A 23,559-nucleotide genomic window follows, 5' to 3' on the forward strand; every position below is an offset into this window, starting at 1 on the left:
GACATTGCCGGAAGAACGTCTACCGAGAAGGCGACTTAGTGCAAATTTACAGACCGGTTCCCCCACCTGGAACACACCGCAAGTTCCATCACCCCTGGGGGAGGGACCCATTTCGGGTGGTGAAGGCGCTCTCGCCCACAAACTACCTCGTCCGCAACGCACAACTGCGTACCCAGCCGATAACCGTTCATCACAACAAGATGAGACCATATGAAGGGCCACCTCCGGTTGTTTACGAAGATGAGGTTTGCGTCCTGACCGAAGACAGGAGGCCGCCGGTTAGGAACCTCAATAGGAGCCCATGAGTGGTAGCACCGGGGACGGCGCTAAAAGGACGAGGGGCTATGTAATACCTATGTTGTTTTAATGTGCCTTTCAGGGAGGAGGCAATCAGGAAATTCGAACCTCGTAACCGGATCGTCCTCTCCCTTACCTAGTGACTGCGGCTCCCCTCCTTCTTGAATATTGTATTTGCCCTATCCATCTTGTCACCTTTAATAAAGACGTCCAAAGCGAATCAACCGGGCTTGTCTAGGAACGCTAGGAATTGGGAAGCGGAGACCGAGGAGCCTCGCTCCGCACTGTAGTTATGTACTACGTAAGTTGTTTAACTCACGGTTACTGCGAGGAGCCACTCGTAGCTTGGCCTTTGCATTACGCCGGGAGGGCCGACCTTCGCCCGTGCTAGCAGCCCAGCTAGCTTCTGTATGTCGAGTATATATATTCTGCCTGAGTATTATGTCTTCTTTCGTCCTTGGGGAGTTTCTGGACGCTACGGCTATTCCGCGTGTCCGTTGGGGCCAGGTGCCTGTAAGTACGTTACGACGGCACACTTTGGGTGCAAAACATCTATAAAACGAGATTTTTGCAGGTGCGTGTTTTGTGGAACATATGCTGGTCGTTTTATATTCATTTTACCATTTACCTCCAACGGACTCAAAAGAACACTGTTTGGTCATTTTGTTGTATAAGTATATCTGTTACTAGGTTCTTTTAATTTGCAAAATTTTTAAGGAATTAATTTGTGGACATTTAAGAAGATCGGTTTGAATAATAATTTGTTTGAATGATCAGTTTAAAATCATTTTACTTGCTCTGGCCAGTCAGTGAATGTCGGTTGTTCATTGGCTGGTGGTTTTGTCTCTTGCGACGGAGTTCATGAAATCGCTACTTAGGTTCCGTGTGGCGATGATATGGTCATCAGCAGTCATCTGTGCCATCTTTTAAAAGTTTGTGAATATTGTTGCTTATTATATATTCGGAGATGTGCTGGTCCGCTATCTGCACTAACTCTCCCCCTTGCAGGATAAATCCCTTGCAGATATGACCTCAACGACGGACACAGATAATGACAAAATTGTATCAGAGCTAGATCGTGGAAGTCAAGAGATCCGGTCCACGAGCACTTCTTCTGCAGAACAAACGCAAATGCAAGTCGCACGGAAAGAGGGGAGCTCTGGTTTTATGTTGCTAAGCGTGAAGCATCTGTCCACTGTAAAGAACATAGTCAATACGAACGGTAGAGAGATGAATACGTTGGATGATTGTTATGCTGGTAGTTGTATCGCCAAAACTTCATCTCTGCAAATGAACAACAAAACCGTGAAGGGCAATAGCTTGGAGCTAGGACGGCATTATTCATCTACGATCTCACTAGAGGCTGAAGAATATGACAACGATGAGGAAGAGGAACTGGATTCCCATTCAGAACCACATCAACTCCTTCAGTCAAATCCACAAACGGGCTTCCATCCTCAGTCGTTCGTCATGCAAAACCCTCCACAAGATTATATTCCTGCTCGGGTAGGTTTAATCTTGTTGCTTCTTTGCTTGAATTTTTGTAGAATGCATCATAACATAATGCCATACTTGTCTGTTTAATTTGCTTATGCTAGGTTGAGAATGCGGAATGTTGCGCCAATGGTAGTCAACTCGTAGACGGGGTAAAGCCAGTTGTCGTTTCAAATCTTCAACCAGTCCAGGTGCCCTTAGCGAGTGCTCCAATACAGACCTCCGTTGCGCAATCACCTTACGATATTCCACCACAAGCTACCAATGAACAAGTCCCCAATACATCCAATCATCCAGTGCTCTTTCGTCAGATAAATCCGGACGTCGCATCTGGCGCCTTACCCGAATCTCCGCTGGCACCAAGCTCTGCAAATGTTCCCTCAAATTCCGCTGGCACCCAGGTCCAACAGAGCATTCACCACCCAGAACTACCTGCTTCTAAGTTTTCTGATCCATCGTTTGATCCGAGCACGTGCCCCGCTGTAGCATCAGGCATCGCTGTTGCATCACAAGTTCCTGGGCCAAATCATCCAAATACGTCGGCAACCTTGTCACAACCACCCACCCAGCGTTTCATTAAGCAACTCAATGGTGAGCCTCTGCGCTCCGTTTCTGATGCTTCCTTTGTAAATCCTCTATTACCTTCTCTCAATGCACCGATTCAACCGGCGTCACGCTTTCGTAAAGCCCGCATTCACGAGACCATTGAGCAGTGGGACTCAAATCGACTGTCTTTCCATGACCGTCGTCTCAAAGCTGTGCCAGATTGGGTCTCTTACCTTAATAATAAGTCTATTGATACATCTTTTAACCATCCACTTGCTCAGCGAGGCCGATGTCTCTACTGTTATGTCCCTGGCAGTTTCGGTGAGCGCTTGGTTCCTCATGAAAGATTTATAAGTTTGTTGTAAGTGCTTTGCGTATGAATAAGTTTGTGTGCCTTTTCTTTTAGGATCACAATGTAATAATCCTAAACACAAACGAAATGGCTTTCGTGGATCTGCGTTGAAGCACCAAAGGCGGGTTCCCTGCTCACTCCCTACCGTGCCAGAGTCTTCGGAGCTTTCCCATATTCTTCATGCGACATTTGCAGCCTATCACTCGGCTGCTCAACAGGGCTACAACCTTTCTTCCCTCCTTACCACTTGGAACGCTGGTGAACGGGTCTCCAACCACGCACTGCTAGAACAAGTGAACGGCCCCTCGTTGAGAAACAATTTGGGTCTCAAGGCGAATGCCTCCAATCCCATACTCCTCTCCGAACATGTTGAAATGGCCGCGCACAACTCTACCGATGTGAATTCTGTTTTGCCACCTGGGAGCGAGGACTTCGGCACAGATGGCATCACCATGATTGCTCGGGGCTCTGCTCATTATCAGCCACTGCCCACAGTGGTGGACCAACCCCCTCAAACCGGTGCCTCCCCTCCCACAGTGAATGCGGGGGAAGGCGCTGACGCACACGTCATCGATCCGTCAGCCGCCTACCTTCGGCGCCAACTCACAATCAGCGCAGAGGGAGAAGCCGCACGTTTTGATGGCGGAGTGCCCCATTCATCGCAGCCACCATCTCTGACTACTGTCTCCGCCGCGGAGCAGCAGGTAGCACCGCCTGCGAGCCCAACCATGCCTGGCAAGCCGACATGTGTGGGTCGCCTGCTTGTTGGGCACCGTGAGTGTGCTGATGCTGCTGCTGCTGCCTCCCCGAGGACGCTGGACAGTGTGCGATCACTGTCTGGAACGACAATCGCTTCCGTCCAACTGTCTCCGGACACGGAAATCTCCGGAATGGCCATTCCCAGCGCTTCCGATCCTTCAGCTCCCGGCCGCTCGGCCCCCTCTGATGCTCCCATGTGGGATGGGCATAATATGCCGAAAGTGCTTGCCTTCTCCGATCCAACGTGAGTCCTTCGAAAAATCATGCATGTATTTGGGTGGAGTATACGCATCCCTAGCCTTGCGGAATTCGGCTTAATTGAATAGACACTTTGCTACAAGCACGAATAAAGGCGGAGTGTTCTTGCAACACCCACCCCACAGAGGTAGATTAAAACGTTGGGTGTGACAGACAAACGATTTCTTGATTATCGCCAATTTCCTCTTTGTAATAACCCTGGTTGAGTGCTCCACGTGTGTATATGCATGGGTGCATGCCAGGCAAAGGGTACAGGTAAAGACAATTCGACTTCTTCCTTTCATCCCTTTTTCCTGAGTCATTATCAAGGATCTGGCCTCTGCGCGTATTCGCTGATTGAAAGGTGTTGCGAGAACGTTCGTCCTCAAATTCACCCACTGATGGTAGTCCAACTCAGTGGTGTAGGACGCAATATAATCGTTCTGAAGCGATGTAGATGAGATAGTGAAAAAACGGGATCTCATCGGAAGCTACTATTGTCACGATGGAAGGCTGATGGTTTTAGCGTAGTGTGTAGGTGACAAGGGGGGTGGGGTTTTCGTATGCACCCTGTTCTGGTGTTTCTGCCGTACCACCCAGTGCCAATTTGTAAAGTGCGCGTGGTGTGTGCATTGAGATACCACACACGCCGTCGGGAATTTCGGTTTGTCGTCATCGTCGCCATTCTCATGCCGGTGGACAGAAATTGCATCATATTTTCGAGATCAAAGTTCACTTTCTCTCTCCGAGTGCCTTTGAGTTGTTTTTGTTCCCTTAACGCATCGTTAAATTTGGAATTCTAAGCCTGCAATTTTTTTCAAGGTGTGCACTGCATTTTGAAGACCGTTACATGTTTGCGTGACCACGCTAGGTGAATGGTATTTTTTTTTTTCATATGAATGGCCAAAAATGTCGTTCAGTGTGATGGTCATTTCCAGTCGGTGTAATTCTCCAAAAAGCTGTTTCACAGTGTGAGTGGTCCCATACAAATTAACCTTTTTCCCACAAATCTATATTGACCTGTTGGGATTGTGCTCTTCTATCAGTTGCATTGCCAGTCTTGTGAGTTAGCCAAAGGAGAAGCGTCTTATTTTTGCTTTAGTATGCATTAAACTCAAAATATTTGCGTTTCACAGAATTCTTTTCCACTTTTTTTTGGTTTGGCGCTGTATTTTTTTGAAAATATCTAACATTAGTAGAAGATCATATGATCGTGATCTTGTGGTCGTAGCATACTGGCTGACACAGTGATCTAATTTCTTAGGCCTCGGTACATACTGTGACACGAAAACCTACGGGGCTGTCTCGTGTCTACTGGCGTATCTGTGACATTTTGGGTCGCCAGACCGTCGCTGTTATTGTTTTAATCTGCGTCGGTGGTTTCGCTTTGCCATCTCCATGCTTGTGCGTGTGTGTGTAGGCGTCTAGCATACGGCTATGAAGATCAGTTTTTGTTTATCACATTTCAAGTGCCCACCAAGTTCTGCACATATCGTACAGTGCGTGTACGTGTGTAACCTGCAGTTCTATGGGCGAAAACCACCGCTTTCTCCTAAGCACACGAAATGTAGAGCATTCACCCCATACACGACACGTGCTTGTGTTTATACATGTCAACACGATAAAAATGATTGGATGCTAGATTTCGTCTTGTACATCCACTTCCGCTGATTTCCTCCCCGACAGTCGACTTGTTTGTCCTATTAACGTGTCAGTCGCATTTCAATGCCTCCTTCCACTGTTTTCTTTTGCATTCACTTATGCCCCTAAGAAAGTGAACCGATATGACTTCATGTGAACTGGTATATATTGCTCCAAGTTACCCGTGACGCTCGCATTAACCAATATTACTTCCTGCGTAGTTAGTTTTCTACCATGACTTCGAACATTTTACCCTTGCTCTTGATTTACCGGTCGTGTACGCCTTCGTAGGTGGCGGTTTCGAATGCGTATCTGAATTTTTACCTAAAAGCCTTTTTAATGTGATCCCGATTAGAAGATTCCAATGACGTTTTCACTGGGCCATAACGTAGTCGATTGTAGTGGTAAAGGGGATTTCTCGTCACGGCTACTCGTCATGTGTATAGCGTTCAAGGAGCTATCTCAGTCACTGTTCCTCTGTAATTTCCAGGTGGTCTTTACGCTTGAAAAGTGAACTTATTAAGCGGTTGATCATCCATCGGAGATCTTATTTACGTCCCATGTGCCATCAGACATTTCCATGGACCTATTTTTAGCCAAAAACGGGCTTTGAAATGACCATTTATCAACCACAATACAAGGTCATAAAAGCAAGTGTCAGCTCTGGTCTTAGACGGCTACGTTAGCGAGATCCAGACAGCGTGTAGTCCTGGAGGCAACTTTTGTCTAACAAAATTCCTGACATTTTATGCTGGCTAGATGGCTGGCCTCCCCCGTTCACCCTCTTTCTCATGCCATCGACTCTTCCTGGAGCACCTTAATCGTGCCTTTTTGCGTGACGGTCGTGCTAAAATGCCATCAGTAAAGTCTTAGCGCTAAGCTATCGAGTTGCAACCAGGGCAGATTACACACGGGTATCCAGTGTTTGCCATTGGGTTAATTACCTTATCAACCGGTCATTGTGTCAATGTATGGTGCTTGGAATTGTCTTGGAGGCAAAGGGGAAAAGGTCATGTTTTCTGCATGATTGACGTCACTACGTTTCGCTGACCCCCTCCCCTCTTTGCCATTACGTGGCTATTGTCAGACAGCTTTATTCCATACTGGCATACGTGCAGTGCCGTGATAAAAGGGATTATGTAGAAAATCTTGGGGTATTTTTGTAGCAGCTTTCGGAGCTTCCGTTCTAAATTTATGATTCTGGTTCCTTTTGAAATTTGAACTCCTAATAAGCAACACTGGTAAACAGGGCTTGATGACCGCTAGTGTTAGTAGAGGAAGCACATTATGGCATTCATCTGATCAGTTGAGAGGAGGGTGCGACAAGTAACTGGAATCTTTTTTGCCTCCACCAAAAGTCTTCCTCCAATTTGGGGTTTGTCGCGTCTTTGCCACCACAGAACAGCATGGCTTTTGCTCTTTGTTATTTTCGCTATATCGACTGCCTAGTTTGCGGCACTTTGCTGTATGGATTACAACACTTCCGTATCTATCCATTCATTCCCTCTCGGTTTTAGGGGTGAATTACATGCCCCGAGGTTCTGTATTGCTGCGTTTGTTTTGCTGAAAGAGTCATTCCTGCCTGCTCGTCCTCGCAATAATTGACAATAGCTTGCTGCAGGGGTCCTTTTGTACGTCGACTGTTCTGTTGACTGAAACACTTCGCAGTGCTTTGTTTTTGATGCCTGAAAAGTCCAATAAGTGGGTCGGGTTCAAAGGTTTCTGTACTTGGTTAGCCGACGCGCGCGTTTGCCTCCAGTGTACCCAATGCTCGTTGGTGTGGTCCTTGGCAGGCTTTAATTGATCTCACTTGGTGCCTTTTCTTCAAATGAAGTTGCCGTTATCGTTTTATGTTGTGGCGGTGATATTAAGGCTCTCTACTTTGATTGAAATACATCTGAGAGGCGCATCATCGTGGTAAAAATCAAGAAAAAGAAATCATTTTTTGGTTGTATGAAACTACAAGGGCGAAATGCTGCTGATAGCAGGGTGGGAATTTTTTAATTCAGGTGATGTTAAATGCAGGGCAAACTGATAGTAGTGACCGTAGGCGATCTCCTGTTCCCAGAGCCGAGCAAATCACAAATCCATGAATGCATTTGAAAAACAGTGTCACTTCTAGGTCACATCAATTAGGGAATCTTCGTTGTGCATGCCAAATTAAGTTGGGCTGTTTTACCGAGGTGTTTAATTTTAGCGTTGCCTTTAATCGATTAGATGATGTTAACTCGTAGTTTGTAGTTAAAGTATTGTTCGGTAATAGAAAATGGGGTCGAGATGATGAGATATGCTAAGACGCGTTAACTGACGATTACGCGGCAAATTTTTGGCATTTTTTAGCGGATTGGGGGGCACCTCAACGTTATTTGGAGGAGGAGGCCCAGGTGGAGCGGTCTCACAGGCACCGGCGGGGTGCAGTGGCACCAGTGTCGCAACAACCGTTGCTGACACCACTTCCAGCTCCACGGCGACACCAGTTGACCTCTCCGCTGCGGCCAGAAACATCTTCCAGGTCGCTGCTGCTGCCGCTGCCTGCGTCAACAATAGCCCCGCGCAGCCCTCACCCCAACCCTCAGGTATCACACCATCCACCTCCTCTACCTCTACCTCAGTCTCTGGCAACCTTGAGGCGCAAATGCCCAAGTGCATGGTGTGTTTTCTTATCTACAATCATATCATTTATGAATTTTGGTTGTTGACGTTTCAGTGAAGATTGCTGTCCGACGACACCCATAGATTTCTGCCACGGACGTTTACTACCGATCTAGCACACTTGTTTGCTTTCTTACCTGTTTCCCTCCTGCGTACTGACCCATTATAATGGAACTACCGTGACCAGCTTTCTCCGAGCAAAAACTAACCGATTGTCCCGTTTTTGTGTTCGATGAACATAAGCTCCACCGACCAGTGCGTATTTGTGCGATTAATTCGACCAGCTTAGCTGAACTTTTGGCCGCACCACCCACGTATGACCTCTAAGTGCCGTCCTGTAGCCAGTTTGCTCCGCTTAGTGGTGTCCACTGTTGTGCGCCATGTTACACGTAACCGTTTTGTTAAAATTCTGACCTATATTTCCCGTCACTGACAATAACATTTGCGAAGGCTTTAGTTAATCCCGATCGCGCGGGTATCGAACGGCATTGTTAAGATGTGCCCACTTGAGCGACTACCGTCGTAAAATATGCGCTTGGTGTTTTAAGGGTGTTTAGTGTTTGTAAACACCACACATGAGTGTTTGCCTGGAATCTCTGCAAAAATGTGTGGTCTACACTTCTAAGCTGTGTATTATTAATAATTGGACGCCTTTTTTAGTGTCAGAAATCCCTGTTTTACAAGCGGAATTTTTCATTAAATTCAAAAGTGGTTTAACGTGAATTTTATTTTGGCGTGGATGCTACTTCACATTAGATAGACATTTAAAATTGGATGATCGAAGCGATGTTACCTCAACTACAAAATGCGCGAAATTCGGAGCTACTTTGGGATTTCTAATCACTTCAGCGTATAATGCATCTTGATTGGTCCATTCTCAGTCCAATTTGTGGAGGGAATTTACCCAGAGGGTCTTGCGTTTCTGGAGGCATGGTAAGAGCGATCAGCTGTCAATGGGAAGGAGAGTTCAATTTTCATTACTGCCTTTCATGCTTCTCTCTCGAGGGGAGAGGGAGTTAAAGCCATCTCTTCTACCCTCCGGACGCACAATCGATAATATGAAATATCCATCCTGTGTACGGGTGCGTGCGTTTCCCTTTGATGTTTATCTGTACGTCTGCCCACCCATTTGGCCATACGTAAAACATGGCCACCAGGCGAGTGAAGTGTTGCCAAGGTCGTAGAACGGTATTATTAAAAGTCCCCGCCGCGTATTCTTTCCATCCCCTTCTTTTGCTTAATCAGTGGGCACCCTTTGGATCACATTGGGATTAGATGATATTCTCTCCTTTACCTGATATTGCGACGACTTCAGAGGGTTAGAATAGAGTGAAGGCACTCGACTTTGATGCAGCTCTCTTCGCCGATCACTCAACGAAGACGTGATAAGTATGGGAGTAATCTTCGCATAAATTACTTATGCATTCATACGGAGATCTGCATTCTTGGGTAGGCACTATTTAATTGGTCAGTTTTGACTCGAATCACAAGTTTTTTGTATCATCTTACTACCTTCCGTAGGATCGCCACTCATCCAGTCAGTGCGTCTGTGTAGAATTACACGTGATTATTTTACAATGAAATATTTTAATCCACCTTGAGGTAATATGTGCCTTTTTGTGAGTCTTATTTGTTTTAATTAAAAATGGGGGTTATTTTCATCAACTGAACCAAAGTCTCTTATCTGAGTGTGATTTAATTAATGGTTTTAGACAGGCACCACCATTAGACTCATCGAACACTGTGGTCCTCAGGACCATTCAAATTCTTAGCCTGCAGGGAAATGCAAACACGCAACATTCAACTCCTGATTTGTCATTTGCTCGTGGAACTGGGCGCTCGTTGCTTTGACAATACGCATTAATCGCATAAGGACAATAGCCTTTTGTCTGATTTCACCACTCCCCATCAGCGTCGTCGCCGTTCTCGTTCCCATTTATTCTGGTCAAGTGCTGAATATCTCCATATATCGGCCACCAATTCTAGCCTTGTCTGTCTGGCTGCCTGTCACACTGTGTACTCGAGTGTAGGGGTATACCTTCGTTTGGATATGCCGAAACACTTCTCTCAGCGCCATACTCTCTCATCTTGTTAGTTGACTTATTTATCCCCCATCAGCTAGTATAACATGAATGTATGTGTTACTAACGCAATCCACCTCATCTCTCACGTTAAGATGCCTCCTCTGCGGGTGGCCGTGATCTTTGAATGCTCTTCACTTGAGAGAGCACCGAGCACTATGACGACTTAAATGATTGCACACACACGCATTACTGCAATTTTTTTAAAAGCTTTGTACTCAGGGCTCCTGAATATCGAGCTAAGGCTATGCGAATCACATATCTTGCCTTATTTGAATAGATTAAATCATAAAACATTATTTTTTCTCCTCTCCCCCTGTGTAGGCGGTGAGTCTTTTGGGCCACATGTGTGAGCGCACATCGTGGCATCTTGAAATTAATAAGCACCATAACTCATCTGCATATTGCATATCTAATTAACTGAACTAACCAACTAACTAACTGTACTTATTGCCGATTGATGTTAGCTAGCAACAAAGCTTATCACTATTCTCTGGTATTGTCACTAGCTCAGCTTTACAGGCTTAAATAAGTTTTTAGGATACAAATTAATAGGAAGAAAAATGCACATATGTGTTTATACTTTCGGCAGAAGGAGGAGCGTTTCCTAGTTGCATAATTCATGTGCACATGTTTTGAGTGCCACGGTGTCGTAGCAGCAAAGTTTCTATTTAGTTGACACCGCTCTACGTGACGTCTGTTGGGCACCGGACATGAAATGTATCGGGGTAAATGTGATTTTAAGCCTAACGGGAGCCTAAAGTTCCACGTTTGAATCCTGCTAGGTCTTTGTAGGCAGTGAGTAAACGATTTGAAGTCTGTTTAATTAGTCAAAGATTATACTGTTCTGACTGCACTACAGGTGGTCGGTATGTGGGGAATGTGCCAAGTCCTAGTGCAATTTTTTGACAAAGATTTTTCGTGGAGGCAGCAAAATAATTTAACATGTGTCTGTTATGTGAAAGGTACCAGCCTTGGGATGCACAGCTAGTTTAAATGGGATGACAATATGGTATTTGCCAGGCTAATTTAGCACATCACTTATTCTCAGGTTGGGAACTGGGTTTCATGCCTTTTGCAACATGCATAAGACGTATGGCGATCCCAAGGGGCTCTTGCACTTTTCACTAATCTTTGATTTGACGTGGAGTAGGAGTGCTGCTTCACTCATTTACCATCGTACACTTGTGTCTTACAGGACGTAATTCGGCTGGCGATCATGGAGACTCTGCAGGATCAATTCGCGCATCTGAACTCGGAGAACGAGGCTCTGCGTACTGCAATAAACAATCTGCAGCACGAAAATCACCTCCTACAGAGCTACAAGAGGGCCTTCTTTGATCTGCGTCGTTTCTTCCAGCCCGATGTTTGGGAACAGATTGAGCAGCGCGTGCGCGGAGTCGAAGTCGCAGCTGCTGCAGCTGCCTCCACCGAGTCTGCTGGCCAGCAGCTCTTCTTCCCACCATCCACACAGTCTTCGCAACAAAACTCTGCATTCCAGACCCAACCTCAACAGCAGTCGCCCTCGCATCTCCCTCAGGATGCTCAGCATCTACCACCGCCTACCTCCAACACAGCCGCCGGTCTACCGCCACCACCGCCACCTCCCCCCCCACCACCTCCACAACACACCGCTCCCTAATGGAGAGGCGGAAGCGGAGACGGAGTCTGTCCTGACTCTCTGTATCACTAGCCCCCTACCACCCAATTTACCTCTTCCCCATTCCTCATAGAGCTGATGCAGCCGCGTGCGTGAGCACACAGCATCAAACACAAGGTCTTTCACATCCGTATGGCTTTCTTTGCTTACTCGTTCGCATCGGCCGCATGCCCTCCACCCCCGCTCTGCTCTGTTCCATTCTGTTCTGCCCTCTCGCCTCCTAGATGTTGCATTTTGCACTCTGTCTCTGCCCCCTCCCTTCTTTCCGCTCGGCCATCGAACTAGGCACCATCGTTCCTGTCATGAGCCTTGTTTGTCCATTGTCGACCCCTATGTTCCCCTCCTCGCCTCCATATTTGTGTATAGTGTACGAAACGCTTCTCCACTCTCCAAACCCGTATCACACATGCGCACCCCCGAGACACCCATGTCCCTCCAACTTGGACAGAACAAGAGGAGTGAAGAAGAGGTATTGAGGAGGTGCGCTTGTGTGTACGCGGGTGTGTGAAGGAAAAAGAAAACGAGATATGTGTTTATTGAGCTTATTAGCTGCTTGTTTTTCCTCATGTTATGCTTACTTCAGCCTCTTCTTGTGGCACGCGCCAAGGCGAACTGATTGCCATAAGAGTCAGTGCGTGACAAGGATGCGAGCACATGACAATTGATCTGCGTTAGAGTAGTCAGAGTCACTATCCTCGTTGTTTTTGTTGTTGGCGACTACTAGGGGTCGGAGTATTTTATCGCTTCATGAGAGTGATGAAATAAATTTCACTGAGAATGTCAACAATAGCCTTTACATGCAATTTCGCAAGTGCTCAAGGATGGAGGCGTTACGTTGTCACGATCGTATTTATTTCTCTAAAACTTAGAAAAATCCAATAACTGGTATGTGATCAGAGTGGAAACATCCGGGGGTTGGTGTACATCCTGTCACTGTACGGACAGGATGTGTCACAGCGTTCACCCATCAGTCAAACCATGTTACCGCCGATAGCATACCTCGCACTTTGAGGTCAAACCGCGGCGTGTAGTCGGAACTTTCGCGCCAGAATGTGGGTAGGTTCTCTTTTCTACGTTAAGTTGATGCATTACGTCTGTTGAATTGATGCGCTCATGAGCTGGGAAAGGCTTAGTTCTGTATCGATGGTATTTGGTCTCGCCTCAGCGTCCCTAAAGCAAGTGGATTTTGCAAGCCTAGAGTGTACAGCTCCGTTTTTTACTCCCACGGCCGTGTTTTACACGAGGGTCAACCCGCTGTCCAAAGCGAACCCTGAAATTGACGACAATGATGAATCCCAATAACCGTCAATCAGGCATTATAACTGCAATCACTGCGAGTGCGGTGGGGTGGATGCGGACCATAAAGTGCCAACTAAGGGATGAGTTGGATTTCGCTGATCGAAAATGAGCGTGTGGGCAATTTGCGGTTGGGGAAGTCGAGTCACTTTGGGGCTTGTGACGAATTTAGCTTCAGAGCAGTAGTAGACTCGTGTCACTACATCGTATTCCACTTTCGTCCTGTAAAACCCGTTCAGTTAGTTATTCTGAAATATTACTGTCATTCTTCATTGGCGTAGCTTCTTGATGCATGATTTCACTATTAATGAAGAATGCGCGAAGTTGTCGACTGAATAAATCATTGTTGAGTCCTTTTGACCACAGCTTAAAAAATTTGCGGTGAAATCCCACCACTTTCTGTTTTTACATTCTGTTTTTTTTTGCACGAAGTGATTTACGTATGTACTCGTGTTCACAGTGAAGTCGTAAACAGTCCTTGAAGATGTTTTCAAGTCATCTCGATCGGGCCAATTGCCAGAAGTTGGTGTGTGGCTTCGTTAGTGAGCCTTCGCGGATCTAGCCAGCTACAACAGATGTCTTCTCGTTTGTCGTTTAGTAATGATATCCAGCCGGCAAAATCGAGATTGTTTTTAATTTGGATCGGGTTCATTCACCACTGTAATCACCGACGTACCGCGTCAAGCTGTGTCTGAGGTCGTAATAGGACTTAAGAGCACGGCACAATGCGCTGTAACACAATGGGAGGGTGGGAAGCTGCAGGCACTGATGGGGCACCATGACATCGAAATATTGTCCAAAAGTTGCGTAGTACAATACCATAGAGTCGGTCTTTCAAGTGAATTAATTTTAGTCCTTTGGGATGCAATCTAAAATGACTTTTTTCAGGGCAGAAGGCATCCAAATCAGGGATGCTAGTCCTCCGTGGTTATTCGAGAGGTTAGTGGAAGGGGGGTTTACATGAAATTTAAAAAACGAGTTGATGGTATGTGTGATTGCTAGTTCACAGTGGACTCGTGTTGTATAGATCGCATTCATTAAAGACACCTATTTTCCACCTCCAGCCCGCTGTCCCGGTCATTCGTTGTTAGATTCAGAACCGGCGCGGTCATTGCTGCCATGTTTACATGATGGTAGTGTAATGTGACTACGGCCTTGGTTGCCTTTTTCATTCGTTTCATGCACCATGGTAATAAAAAAGCTTTTAATTCTCAGACCCAGTCACATGGTTAGAAGGTTATTGGGAAGGGCTAGAAGCTCTATCGTTATATTTTAGCTTTCAGTACCGATGTTAGCTTGATGAATAGGCAAACTCGACACCTCTGCCACTATCGCATGACAGAATAAGATGCGCGTTTGCAGTCGGTTGTGGCACATCGTCGGTGCTGATGGCATGGTACTATGGTCATGCCCTTCTACACCATTCACCCAACCCTTCTGTACGCTTGCAGTAAAGATGTTCACATTTTTGGGAGAAGTTCATTCACCAATGTAACTGGAAGGTACATCGGTGGCAGCGAGGTAGATGTGTCCAAATCCATTTACTACTTCTGAGAATAAGACAAAATTTACGCCCAGAAAAATATCTGCCGTCGATAGCTAAATTTCTCAATTTTTTGACTTATATTTTGATATTTTTAGTCTCCTACAAATCAAAGGCCGCAGCATTGGTAAGGCCGTCTGCCTGTAAGTCTTCTGCGATAACTCGGACCCTACAATCTTCAAATTTAGACAGTCAAACTCGCAGAAGCACTTCGAGGTACGATACCTTTGGGATAAAAAGCAGTTATTATATCCGCAGCACTGTTTAGAAGAGATGCCATTAGCCTGGCGTTTTTACTCAGTTATCTACAACAGAGGAAGCGGTCTCAACATGAGCTTTGATGGGTAACGCAGTATCAAGAACGTACGCAGTTCTGCTACCACAGTGCCTGTCGGTGGGCGCAGCATCGCCTTTGTTAGCCACCAAGCGCCAAGTTAGGACCCAAAAGGTTTTATTAAAGCCGACATTTTGTCAGGTCGTTGTTCCCCTACCGATGACGCGCTCTGCGTAGTGTGCGGAATGCTGTAGCAGGGGGATGCCCAAGGAGGCCACGCTGACGACATGAAAGGCAGCATGGATGGATACTCTGATTTATCCACGGTGGTAGAGGAGTTACGACCTTTCTAACGGCGAGTCAGCGTCGCTAATTTTATAAACCTCTCCTCAGCCCGATGGCAAATAGACAAGTGGATATAGATTTATTGGAAGTTTGAAGATTCTCCTTCTATTCCTATGCTGCTAAAAACTACAAACAAACTACTGGTCTGGTGATCTCTAAAGACCAGTTAATGTGTTTTAAAGCACCCTTTTGGGTTTAGCCTAACCAATCATGTAAATAAGAGAGAGAGATTCTTGTTAGTCCTCCACCATCCACCGAAGGTTCAAATCTAAACGCCTTGTTCAGAAAGTTGGCTTCCAATAACACATGTCACGTTAATACCCCTAGGTGTTTACATTGTGGCGTTAATTTCATGTCACGGCTGGCCCTCAGCACTAGTGCCTAACCGAGGCCAAAGGACAAACGCACCCAACCACTCAAGATCTAAACAGCAAGAGTCGAGAACAAACATTGGTCAACTTCATTATATGTCGTTAAAATTAAGATTTAGGTATTTTTAACCTACTTCATTCAACAGTGGTAAAATAGGTAGAATTCACGCCCAGTTGTAGGCTATTTATTCTGCCTATCGTTCGAATTTAATCTCGTAGTGCAGACTCTACGGCCATTGTAATTCTGTTAGGACTAATTAAAAATACATTATATTCAACGAAATTTGTGTGATATTATAACCATTTGTCTAACCGTCGGTTTTGGTAATGGGCCACCTAGGGCCTCCGTCATTGTGCCTCCCCTGGGCGGCCTGGCCCTCGGGCCAAGCTAGTAGCCTTAGCTCTTCCGTACGTCAACAGTACGTATTCTGCCTGTGCACTACGGTTTATTTTGTCTTCAGAAAAGTCTCGGGGTGCTGCAGTTTGAAGTACGCCCTTTTTCATGGCATAATCAAATGGAATTACGTCAGCTTCTGACCAAAACCCACCAATGACTTTGTGTCTGAAATGGCTGGACCAATAGGGTAATCAGAAATTTCCTTCCCATTTACATCAACAAAATTACAAAAACTCGCGAGGGAAGATGGAGACTGCAATAACACTGCCATCTGGTGGAGATTTGAATAAATGCACTTGGTGTCAATGACTATGGTGAAAATCCTTGTTCCAATGAACTACTTACAGCCTCGTGATTTTATTGGCCCTTGTGAGACTTTCAACTACGCGGGCTCTTCAGTCTTCGCGGCGTGGCACACCGTGACGTCAATGTCATTAGCCTCCTAGCCTTTGGCTTTCAATACTTTACGGCTAAATCTTTCCTCATGACAATGGGCCCTATTGTTTGCTCAGAAATGATATGAAGGCGGCAAAGGTGGTTTATCCGCCTGTTTTTGTTGATTCTCATTTTATACAGGTGTAACGCATTTATTTGCGTAAATTATTTTAATTACATCCCAAGGATATAAGCTAATTAAAAAGGTGGAATTAATGGCCAATACTATTGTGTCGGATCATTTGCGTTCTCGAACGTTAGGGTCGCCTCGGCGTACGACGCCATTGGCACTCCAAGTGCAAGTCTCTGTCCTGTCCAGAGGGCACCATGTTTAAATTGTGGCATTTCAGGTGAGCAGCCTTAAATGTGAAAATTTGAATTGACATTCCAGTGAAAATAAACAACGCTACACACACTCTCTCGGTGTCGCTGCCTCTCAAGTGCTTAAAGTACACCTTCGAGAGCTAAGTTAGGGCTTTTGCGTCCGACCCGAAGGTGGTGCAACATGTCCAGCAAAACATTATACATATTTACTAACCTCCGATTGGGCGGGAGTCAAGGCGGGCAGAATAAAACCAACGGGTGAGTAGGAACGTAGCATAGTGCCTGCGCCCGCTCTCCCTCACTCTCTCTCACGATGGGAGCGGGAGATTTTAAGATCGTATCTTTCCTAACGTCGTAGCTCCTCATGACGCTAAAATTTAAAACAACTTTTAAACTGCCTTATGCATCTTTTCGCAGATTCTGGCAATCATCAGTGAAATTTTCAGCTTGATATTTGATGAAGTCACCAAACCTGTTTGAAATACGAGTTTCTTATAAAGCATTTCGTCCCCCACCCCTCCGTAAATTTGACAGCTTCCGTTTCGTTCCTCTGAGGACGCTTTTTCAATCCACCAGGACAGAATAGAGACCGATCCTTAGATAGGCAATATCTACACCAAAAAGTGCGGAATTAAAGCGTTGGGCGCTAATTGAACATGACATGAAAGTTAATTAAGGTAAACACACCTTACCTTGATGTTCGGCAACCTTGAATATAATTATTCAAACTTACCTAGGCAGAGCCATGCAGATTCTCGCGTTCAAGGATTTCATTCATTATGAAAATGGCAATGGCGGGACAAAAACACTTCACATAACCCTAGAATGCATTAAAAGAGGAAGGCGTGGGAGATCTAGTCGAGGGCAGTAATACCAAACAAAACTAAAAATTGGAATGCAAGGAACTGGCATAAAAAGATGGGATAACGTCTTAACCTGTGTGCTAACCGCTGATTATTCCGGTCGGGTTCAGAACCTGTGAACCTCAAAGTACCGGGTAAAACCCTTGCAATAGCATGTACAGGCGCTTCGTAAACTAAAAGTGAAACTTTCAAACGAGCAACACGTGAAAAGTTCACGTACACGGAGGTGAACAGCTTGACCGTTCAAAAATGTCTAAATCTAGATATATTTCAATTACAAAAGCCAGAACGCGATTCATCGACTCGAAATTTGAAGCGTGTTTCATTCAAAGGACATTCGGAAATTTTCTAAGACCTCACTTGTAGTCTGCGAGGCCTCGGAGTATTGGATGAGGCTTAAAAATCACAGCCAATGGCGGATCCATCGAATCTGACAAAAACTTGAAGCATACTTCAACCCAAGTTGACAAGGCAGCTCACCAGTCCCTCGGATGTCCGAAAGGTTTTTATCCCTCCGTACAGTTAGGATTGATGTTTTCTCTACTAAGGTAGCCTAAGTGCCACAACCATTTAGTTGTTCCGCGCGCATTTACAACATTGGCTTTGAGAACTGGCGGAGAATTCCATCAGGCAGGTAGAAAAATACGATAAAGGACCTTTGCAAAACTGGCAATTTACTCACCTGTCGCGGTTAAGAAGTACCTTCTTTCCCACCCTCCTTTGCATAGTTTTCAAGACTAGAAACTGCTCGATGATTAAACAATATGTAGTAATTGGAACAACTTGTGTGCCCTACGTAGAGGTTCACATGTGTTGTCCTAACTCGATGAAATTTTGAAAAAAGTAAACATCAGAACAAATGCTAAGCACACGCAAATGATTTGTGCTGTTGCTCGCAACTGTTTTGCAGCGTATGCATTAACAGATGCAGGTTGCTGATCAGATGGTATCGAGGCTCCATAAAATGAGTTTAAAGCAACAGGTGCACCGACAAACAAACAAACAACCAAACAACAGGCTCTCTCAATTGATACCACTTTTTTGGCAAAACAGACGCAAATGGGATCGCACATACCATAAGCATACATGAACTGTCTGAAAGAATGTTTTGCACAATTTTTTTGCTTCGTAAATACTCTGAGTAATTCCCTTCAAGTTTCATCTTTGAAACTACAAACCATAGTCACACACCAAAAAGGAGAGTTGGAAATAATGAAGGCACTATAAAGGACCTGGACTAAAACAGGGTTTGCTACCAACAGCCAGAAGACTCGTGACTCTGTGAGCGTGGGTGGTATAAACAGGACACCGTGAAATCGACATGACAGCCTAATGGCGGAGATTGATTAGTCGAGGAGGCTGATGCTCCATTCAGTCGTCTGTGGACATCCAAAGGGAGATTTTAGAGTATAAACGGCTTTTCAAACTCCTTTCTTCAATTAGTTAAAATAGCCTTTAATGAAGCTATATATTTCCTGATTTAATAGGAATGTTTGAAAATATTTTGCAAAAATTACTTCGCATGCACTTCACACAAGAACCGAATTAAGAGGGATAGTCTTCCATGGGAAAGTGTCGCAACGACCAGCCTTGAAAAAAGTGATTTCATTGTATTTTTTTCCGGGTACCCAAGCTGGCTGACTGCATTAGTAAGCTGGACTTATTCCATAAAAATATAAAAGCTGCTTTATCTTATGCGGTCTACATTAGCAGCAAAAACATAGATGGAATCAAAAGCCTTGCGCTGTAGGATAGCGCGGAGGGCAGACCCAAGGCAGTGGTGGCATATCAGGAAATGTTGAAAGCAAACTTTTTTCTTGCATCGGTAGTCTTGAAAGAAACGCGAGTAATTGGATGGAAAGGCAGTGGTGCTGTGCATGAAGTACACGATTTGATGGATAACATGCCAAACGGATCACATTTGCACTCCAACACTCCAACGTCAACTGCACAATGCGTCTGTGCTGTAGTGCATGTGACAACTCTGGAGAACTAAGGACTGATTACCTTGATGGTGTGTCAGCTATTCTAGGACTTAACATGGGTAGCTCAAGGCCTGGGAAACTTGCATTCCCTTTTTCCAACCTAAAAGGGAAGGCTCGGTGTTTCTAACAAAGCCCAGTGGTCAACAGAATTTGGCAACGCCTAAGACCATTGTGGAAAGAAAATAATGAGGTACATATTTTACCCTTATAAATAGGCGTTTTAAAAGCTCTGTAGGTCAGCAGTTTAGAGAACTTCATAATTCATACTAAAATACAGACCCTTTAAATGCCCTACAGCAGCAAAACTGTCTAAAGGTACTTGATTGTTTTTATCCAGGCAAATTATTCATTCATAATTCGGTGATAAATAGCTGTCATGCTATCATGGCGTTGTCATACGAGAATAATTTTCTCAACATCTATTAACTCTGTTTTGGATGTCTACCTTAAAAGACAAATTGAAAATACGAAAAGTTTTTCTTCAAGCCGTGCCAAATTAGGCAGACATTCTGTTCGTCCTTTGATAGAGAGGCGCACAAAATGGCCTGTCAACAAAGCAAAGGAAGCCCACTAGACGGAATCGCGAAACTAGGTGTGTGAGCCATGTCTGTTCTGACAAGAACCTTAAAATATCATGAATAATTACTAACTTCAATCTTACTATGGTTTGATGAAAAGCGGCATCTATAGTGCCTTGGGCACTGGGGCAAGTAGGTGTGTTAGGAGCTGCTTCTTAAAAGATGCACAAAAGTTGACAATCAGCATGACATTTTAGCTCACCTAGCAGCCATTCAGGTAGAGGTGAAACGGAACAGCTTCAAAAGACGCTTACCCAACTTCTAAGGCAATCAGACAATGGTGTGATGGTCGTATGCATGCTAGGTTACACAAAATGCCGGCTTAGTCTCGAGACAAGTTCCACGCAGACGAGAATGTGAATCGCTGAAGCTCGTGGCAACAAAGGCCAGTAGTACATAGGCGTAAATTAATGCAATCATCAACTACGGGTACAGGGCTGTCACCAGCGCCTTTTTCCGGTGATTTTGATGAATCGAGATTAAATGAACGTCGGTCCTAACTTGTCATCGCCACTTAGGCGGGAAAAACAGCCAAACATAATTTTTATTGTCTGGACTTCGCACTTTTAAAAATATTTTACACAAATTCCGAAATAATTTGTAATTCAAGAAGATGAAAAATTCCAGATTAAAACATAAGTCTCAGAATTGAAATATAGTTTGTTTTTGGCTTCTCCTCGCCTAATCATCGCTGACGCCTTGGAGAACCACATTGGATCCAGTAGGGATCTAAGGGAGGGAATCCCTACAATCAAACTTTCCAAGTGAATACCATCACTACCCAATCCCACGACCACTCAGTGGGCAGACTTATTTACCATGCGCTCCTTCAGTTGGAAGACAACTTTCTATCATCCTCTTAAGGAAGACTAAAAAGCTTTCGCAAATGCGGCTGATCTTGAACCCACACTGCCCAATTCTCCTGCTATTGTTGTCATAAGTTTCCCATATCGCGACTTCATCTACTACCTTGTGGCATCCCATGCCGTAATGTTTCTCTAATAAATGGCCCAGTAAACTGCGTAATTGAGTAGAATCCAGTCCTTACACTTCAAGACTTTTCTGGCCCAGTGCCCCTTAAAATGATTAAAAGATAAGCTACTCCAAGAGAAAAAGTGGAACTTTGGAAAATTTCATTGAGAACTAAACAGAATATTGAGAGAATATGAAAATAAGTCTTCGGGATTAAATAAAAAGTTGATCTCGGCAAAAATTGTTCACAAAGTATTTGTAATAAGTGAACTCATGGAAGTTTAAATTAAGAACCGGCTATTGGTAGAAGTTGAAGCCATCCACAATTTGTAGCAAGCAGAAGTGGCTAGATGATTTAGGGAAAAAGACTTTTAATTCACCAGAAGAATTTATAAGAACCACCAGTAGAACGGCTTTTCGAATCTTAAAAAATTATCCCGAAATGCCATTTGCTTGACTTCACATAAACAAGGTCCTGACTACCATTGAAATCGACTATCCACCATTCTGTGCCCCCACTGTTAATCAGAGATTGGGTAATTTGTTGTAAATAGAAAGTATCCTCTTCTTTTTTTCAATCCGACACTTTGCAGTGGTTTCCTCCACTGCTGTGAAGCAGGGCGTGTGAATGCGTTCGATGCCAAGGCCACGGGCCACCAGCTATCGCGCACACATGATTGCCAGCAGGCAAACAAGCGCCTAGTTCACCCGATATCACGTTTTAGCACTAGTGGCGATGTAAAACGTACTTTGATCGTTCATTAAAATAATATTATTAATTAAGCTAACAATTAGTCCTGCAGTAAGGACAAACCACCACGTTTTCGGCTCCTTAAATAAATCAAGCCTATATTGAGGGTGGTTCTGGTGCGGAATCATGAAGTGAAACGCAAATAACAAGGCTAAAAGGGAATTATTTTTCTACATAGTTATCTAACCAAAACGAAAGTAAATTATCTCCTGATAAAAAAACAGCCAATTGCAAATAATGCCAAATAATTCGAATTAGGTGGTTGGGAAGGTCTGTTCTACCACACTTTTGCAAAGCAGATATGCTCAAAAACAGGATCAGAAAGGGAGATAAGCTATTGTTTTAATGCTTCCCCTGAGTTTTGAAATGAAGTTGACACTTCTATCTTCGGTTGCCACTTTGTTTTTATTAAGTCGGAGGGAGAAGGGGAGGTCGGAGCAAGTAGCCAAAACAAAACTATAAAAACCACCATTCACATTTGCAAGTTCTTCAATCTCTCAGAATGCTCAAGGGCGTGTTTCAAGGTTGCTAGCATGAAATTAAAATTACCCTATAGTTGTATCAAGACGCATCTAAAGCTAGCTGAAGGTGAGGTCAATATTCTCCTAGCTTAACAAGGTCTTGGCGCCCAGAAGATTGGTTCATAAATTGTCGCTGAATGAGTGGTTTGCTTTAATGGGTTTTTTGCCTCCTCTGGTGCGCTTTTGCCTTCTGTCGATTCATTATAGTCCAACCAATCAAAGAGGGAGAAAAAAGTGGCCAATGGAAAATAGATGAGAATGCAACTCGAGAGGTTCTGGCAAAAATTTGATTTAAAATTATGTTAGATGTGATTAATAGTTGATTCTAATAACGGTTTTTAAGGCCTCTCAACGTGCTCAAGTGCTCCATTTCTAAAATCGCGATGTTTGGGACGAGTTCTTATGTTACGCATTGTAACATTTATAGTCCTTGTATCAAACATTTCATCTCACTTTTTTCGATGCATTAGAGTTACTCTCCACTTGCAAAGTCCTGCGCAAGGATTACTTTGCATTTAATTTTTGTAGCTAACTTGACAAGTTTGAAATATGCGGTTTTCCGACAAAAGATTCAACCACGTCATTCCTTTACCTTTTAGGGTGAAATGTTGGGATTGAAATGCACCCAAAAACCACCCAGAATAACAAATTACTCCTAGATTAACATTTAAAAACCTTATAAACTGACAATTTTGATTCGTTCTGCTAAAATGCAAGAAGTTGCTTTCCATTAAAATCTACAAAAAATATGCTTTTTGCCAGTCATTCATAGGTGGTATAGCCTAAGGTAACTACTGGAAGAATAAGCTAAATTTTATTTTACAATAAAAACTTTGTCTTCGTGCTCAATGTCTTAAGAGAATCAACTAGGTTTTTTTTTGAGCTATTCTTTAAATGGTAACTGATTAGGAAGTGTACGGGTGTACATATACCTTTATTAGTCGCATTCGATAAAACTGCTTGTAACATATAAATCACTTTTCTATTTCGCATTTACCACAGAGCATGTAAATGGCCCATTCTGTCAGTCCAATCTGTTTGACTCGATTTTTAGCGCTGAATCCAAGCATCTTGTAAAATTTATGTAGCGGTTTGAAAGGGCGGAGAAGTGGATCGTTTTACCCTGGAATGGCTTAAACAATCTAAAGCTGATGGTGAATCACTCAAGTTAAGATGTATCATGTT

At 44.2% G+C, this 23,559-nt stretch overlaps 2 protein-coding genes across 2 annotated transcripts; one reads left to right on the plus strand and one right to left on the minus strand. All coding sequences in view use genetic code 11, as the record gives it.

The window, feature by feature from the left end:
- Window positions 1–738: 738 nt before the first annotated feature.
- On the plus strand, window positions 739–11,701 carry EGR_03039 (hypothetical protein; the record flags this gene model as incomplete). Its single annotated transcript, XM_024492288.1, has 6 exons — window positions 739–810; window positions 1,306–1,803; window positions 1,896–2,658; window positions 2,744–3,692; window positions 7,667–7,976; window positions 11,258–11,701. 6 exons carry the CDS (start codon window positions 739–741, stop codon window positions 11,699–11,701), a joined length of 3,036 nt encoding a protein of 1,011 aa, XP_024353214.1.
- Window positions 11,702–13,258: 1,557 nt separating this feature from the next.
- Window positions 13,259–23,367, minus strand: EGR_03040 (hypothetical protein; the record flags this gene model as incomplete). Its single annotated transcript, XM_024492289.1, has 6 exons — window positions 13,259–13,368; window positions 18,391–18,662; window positions 21,189–21,273; window positions 21,852–21,966; window positions 22,908–23,076; window positions 23,198–23,367. 6 exons carry the CDS (start codon window positions 23,365–23,367, stop codon window positions 13,259–13,261), a joined length of 921 nt encoding a protein of 306 aa, XP_024353215.1.
- Window positions 23,368–23,559: the final 192 nt, after the last annotated feature.

The sequence above is a fragment of the Echinococcus granulosus genome (genome assembly GCF_000524195.1).
Source record: "Echinococcus granulosus chromosome Unknown EG_S00015, whole genome shotgun sequence".
Taxonomy (NCBI): domain Eukaryota; kingdom Metazoa; phylum Platyhelminthes; class Cestoda; order Cyclophyllidea; family Taeniidae; genus Echinococcus; species Echinococcus granulosus.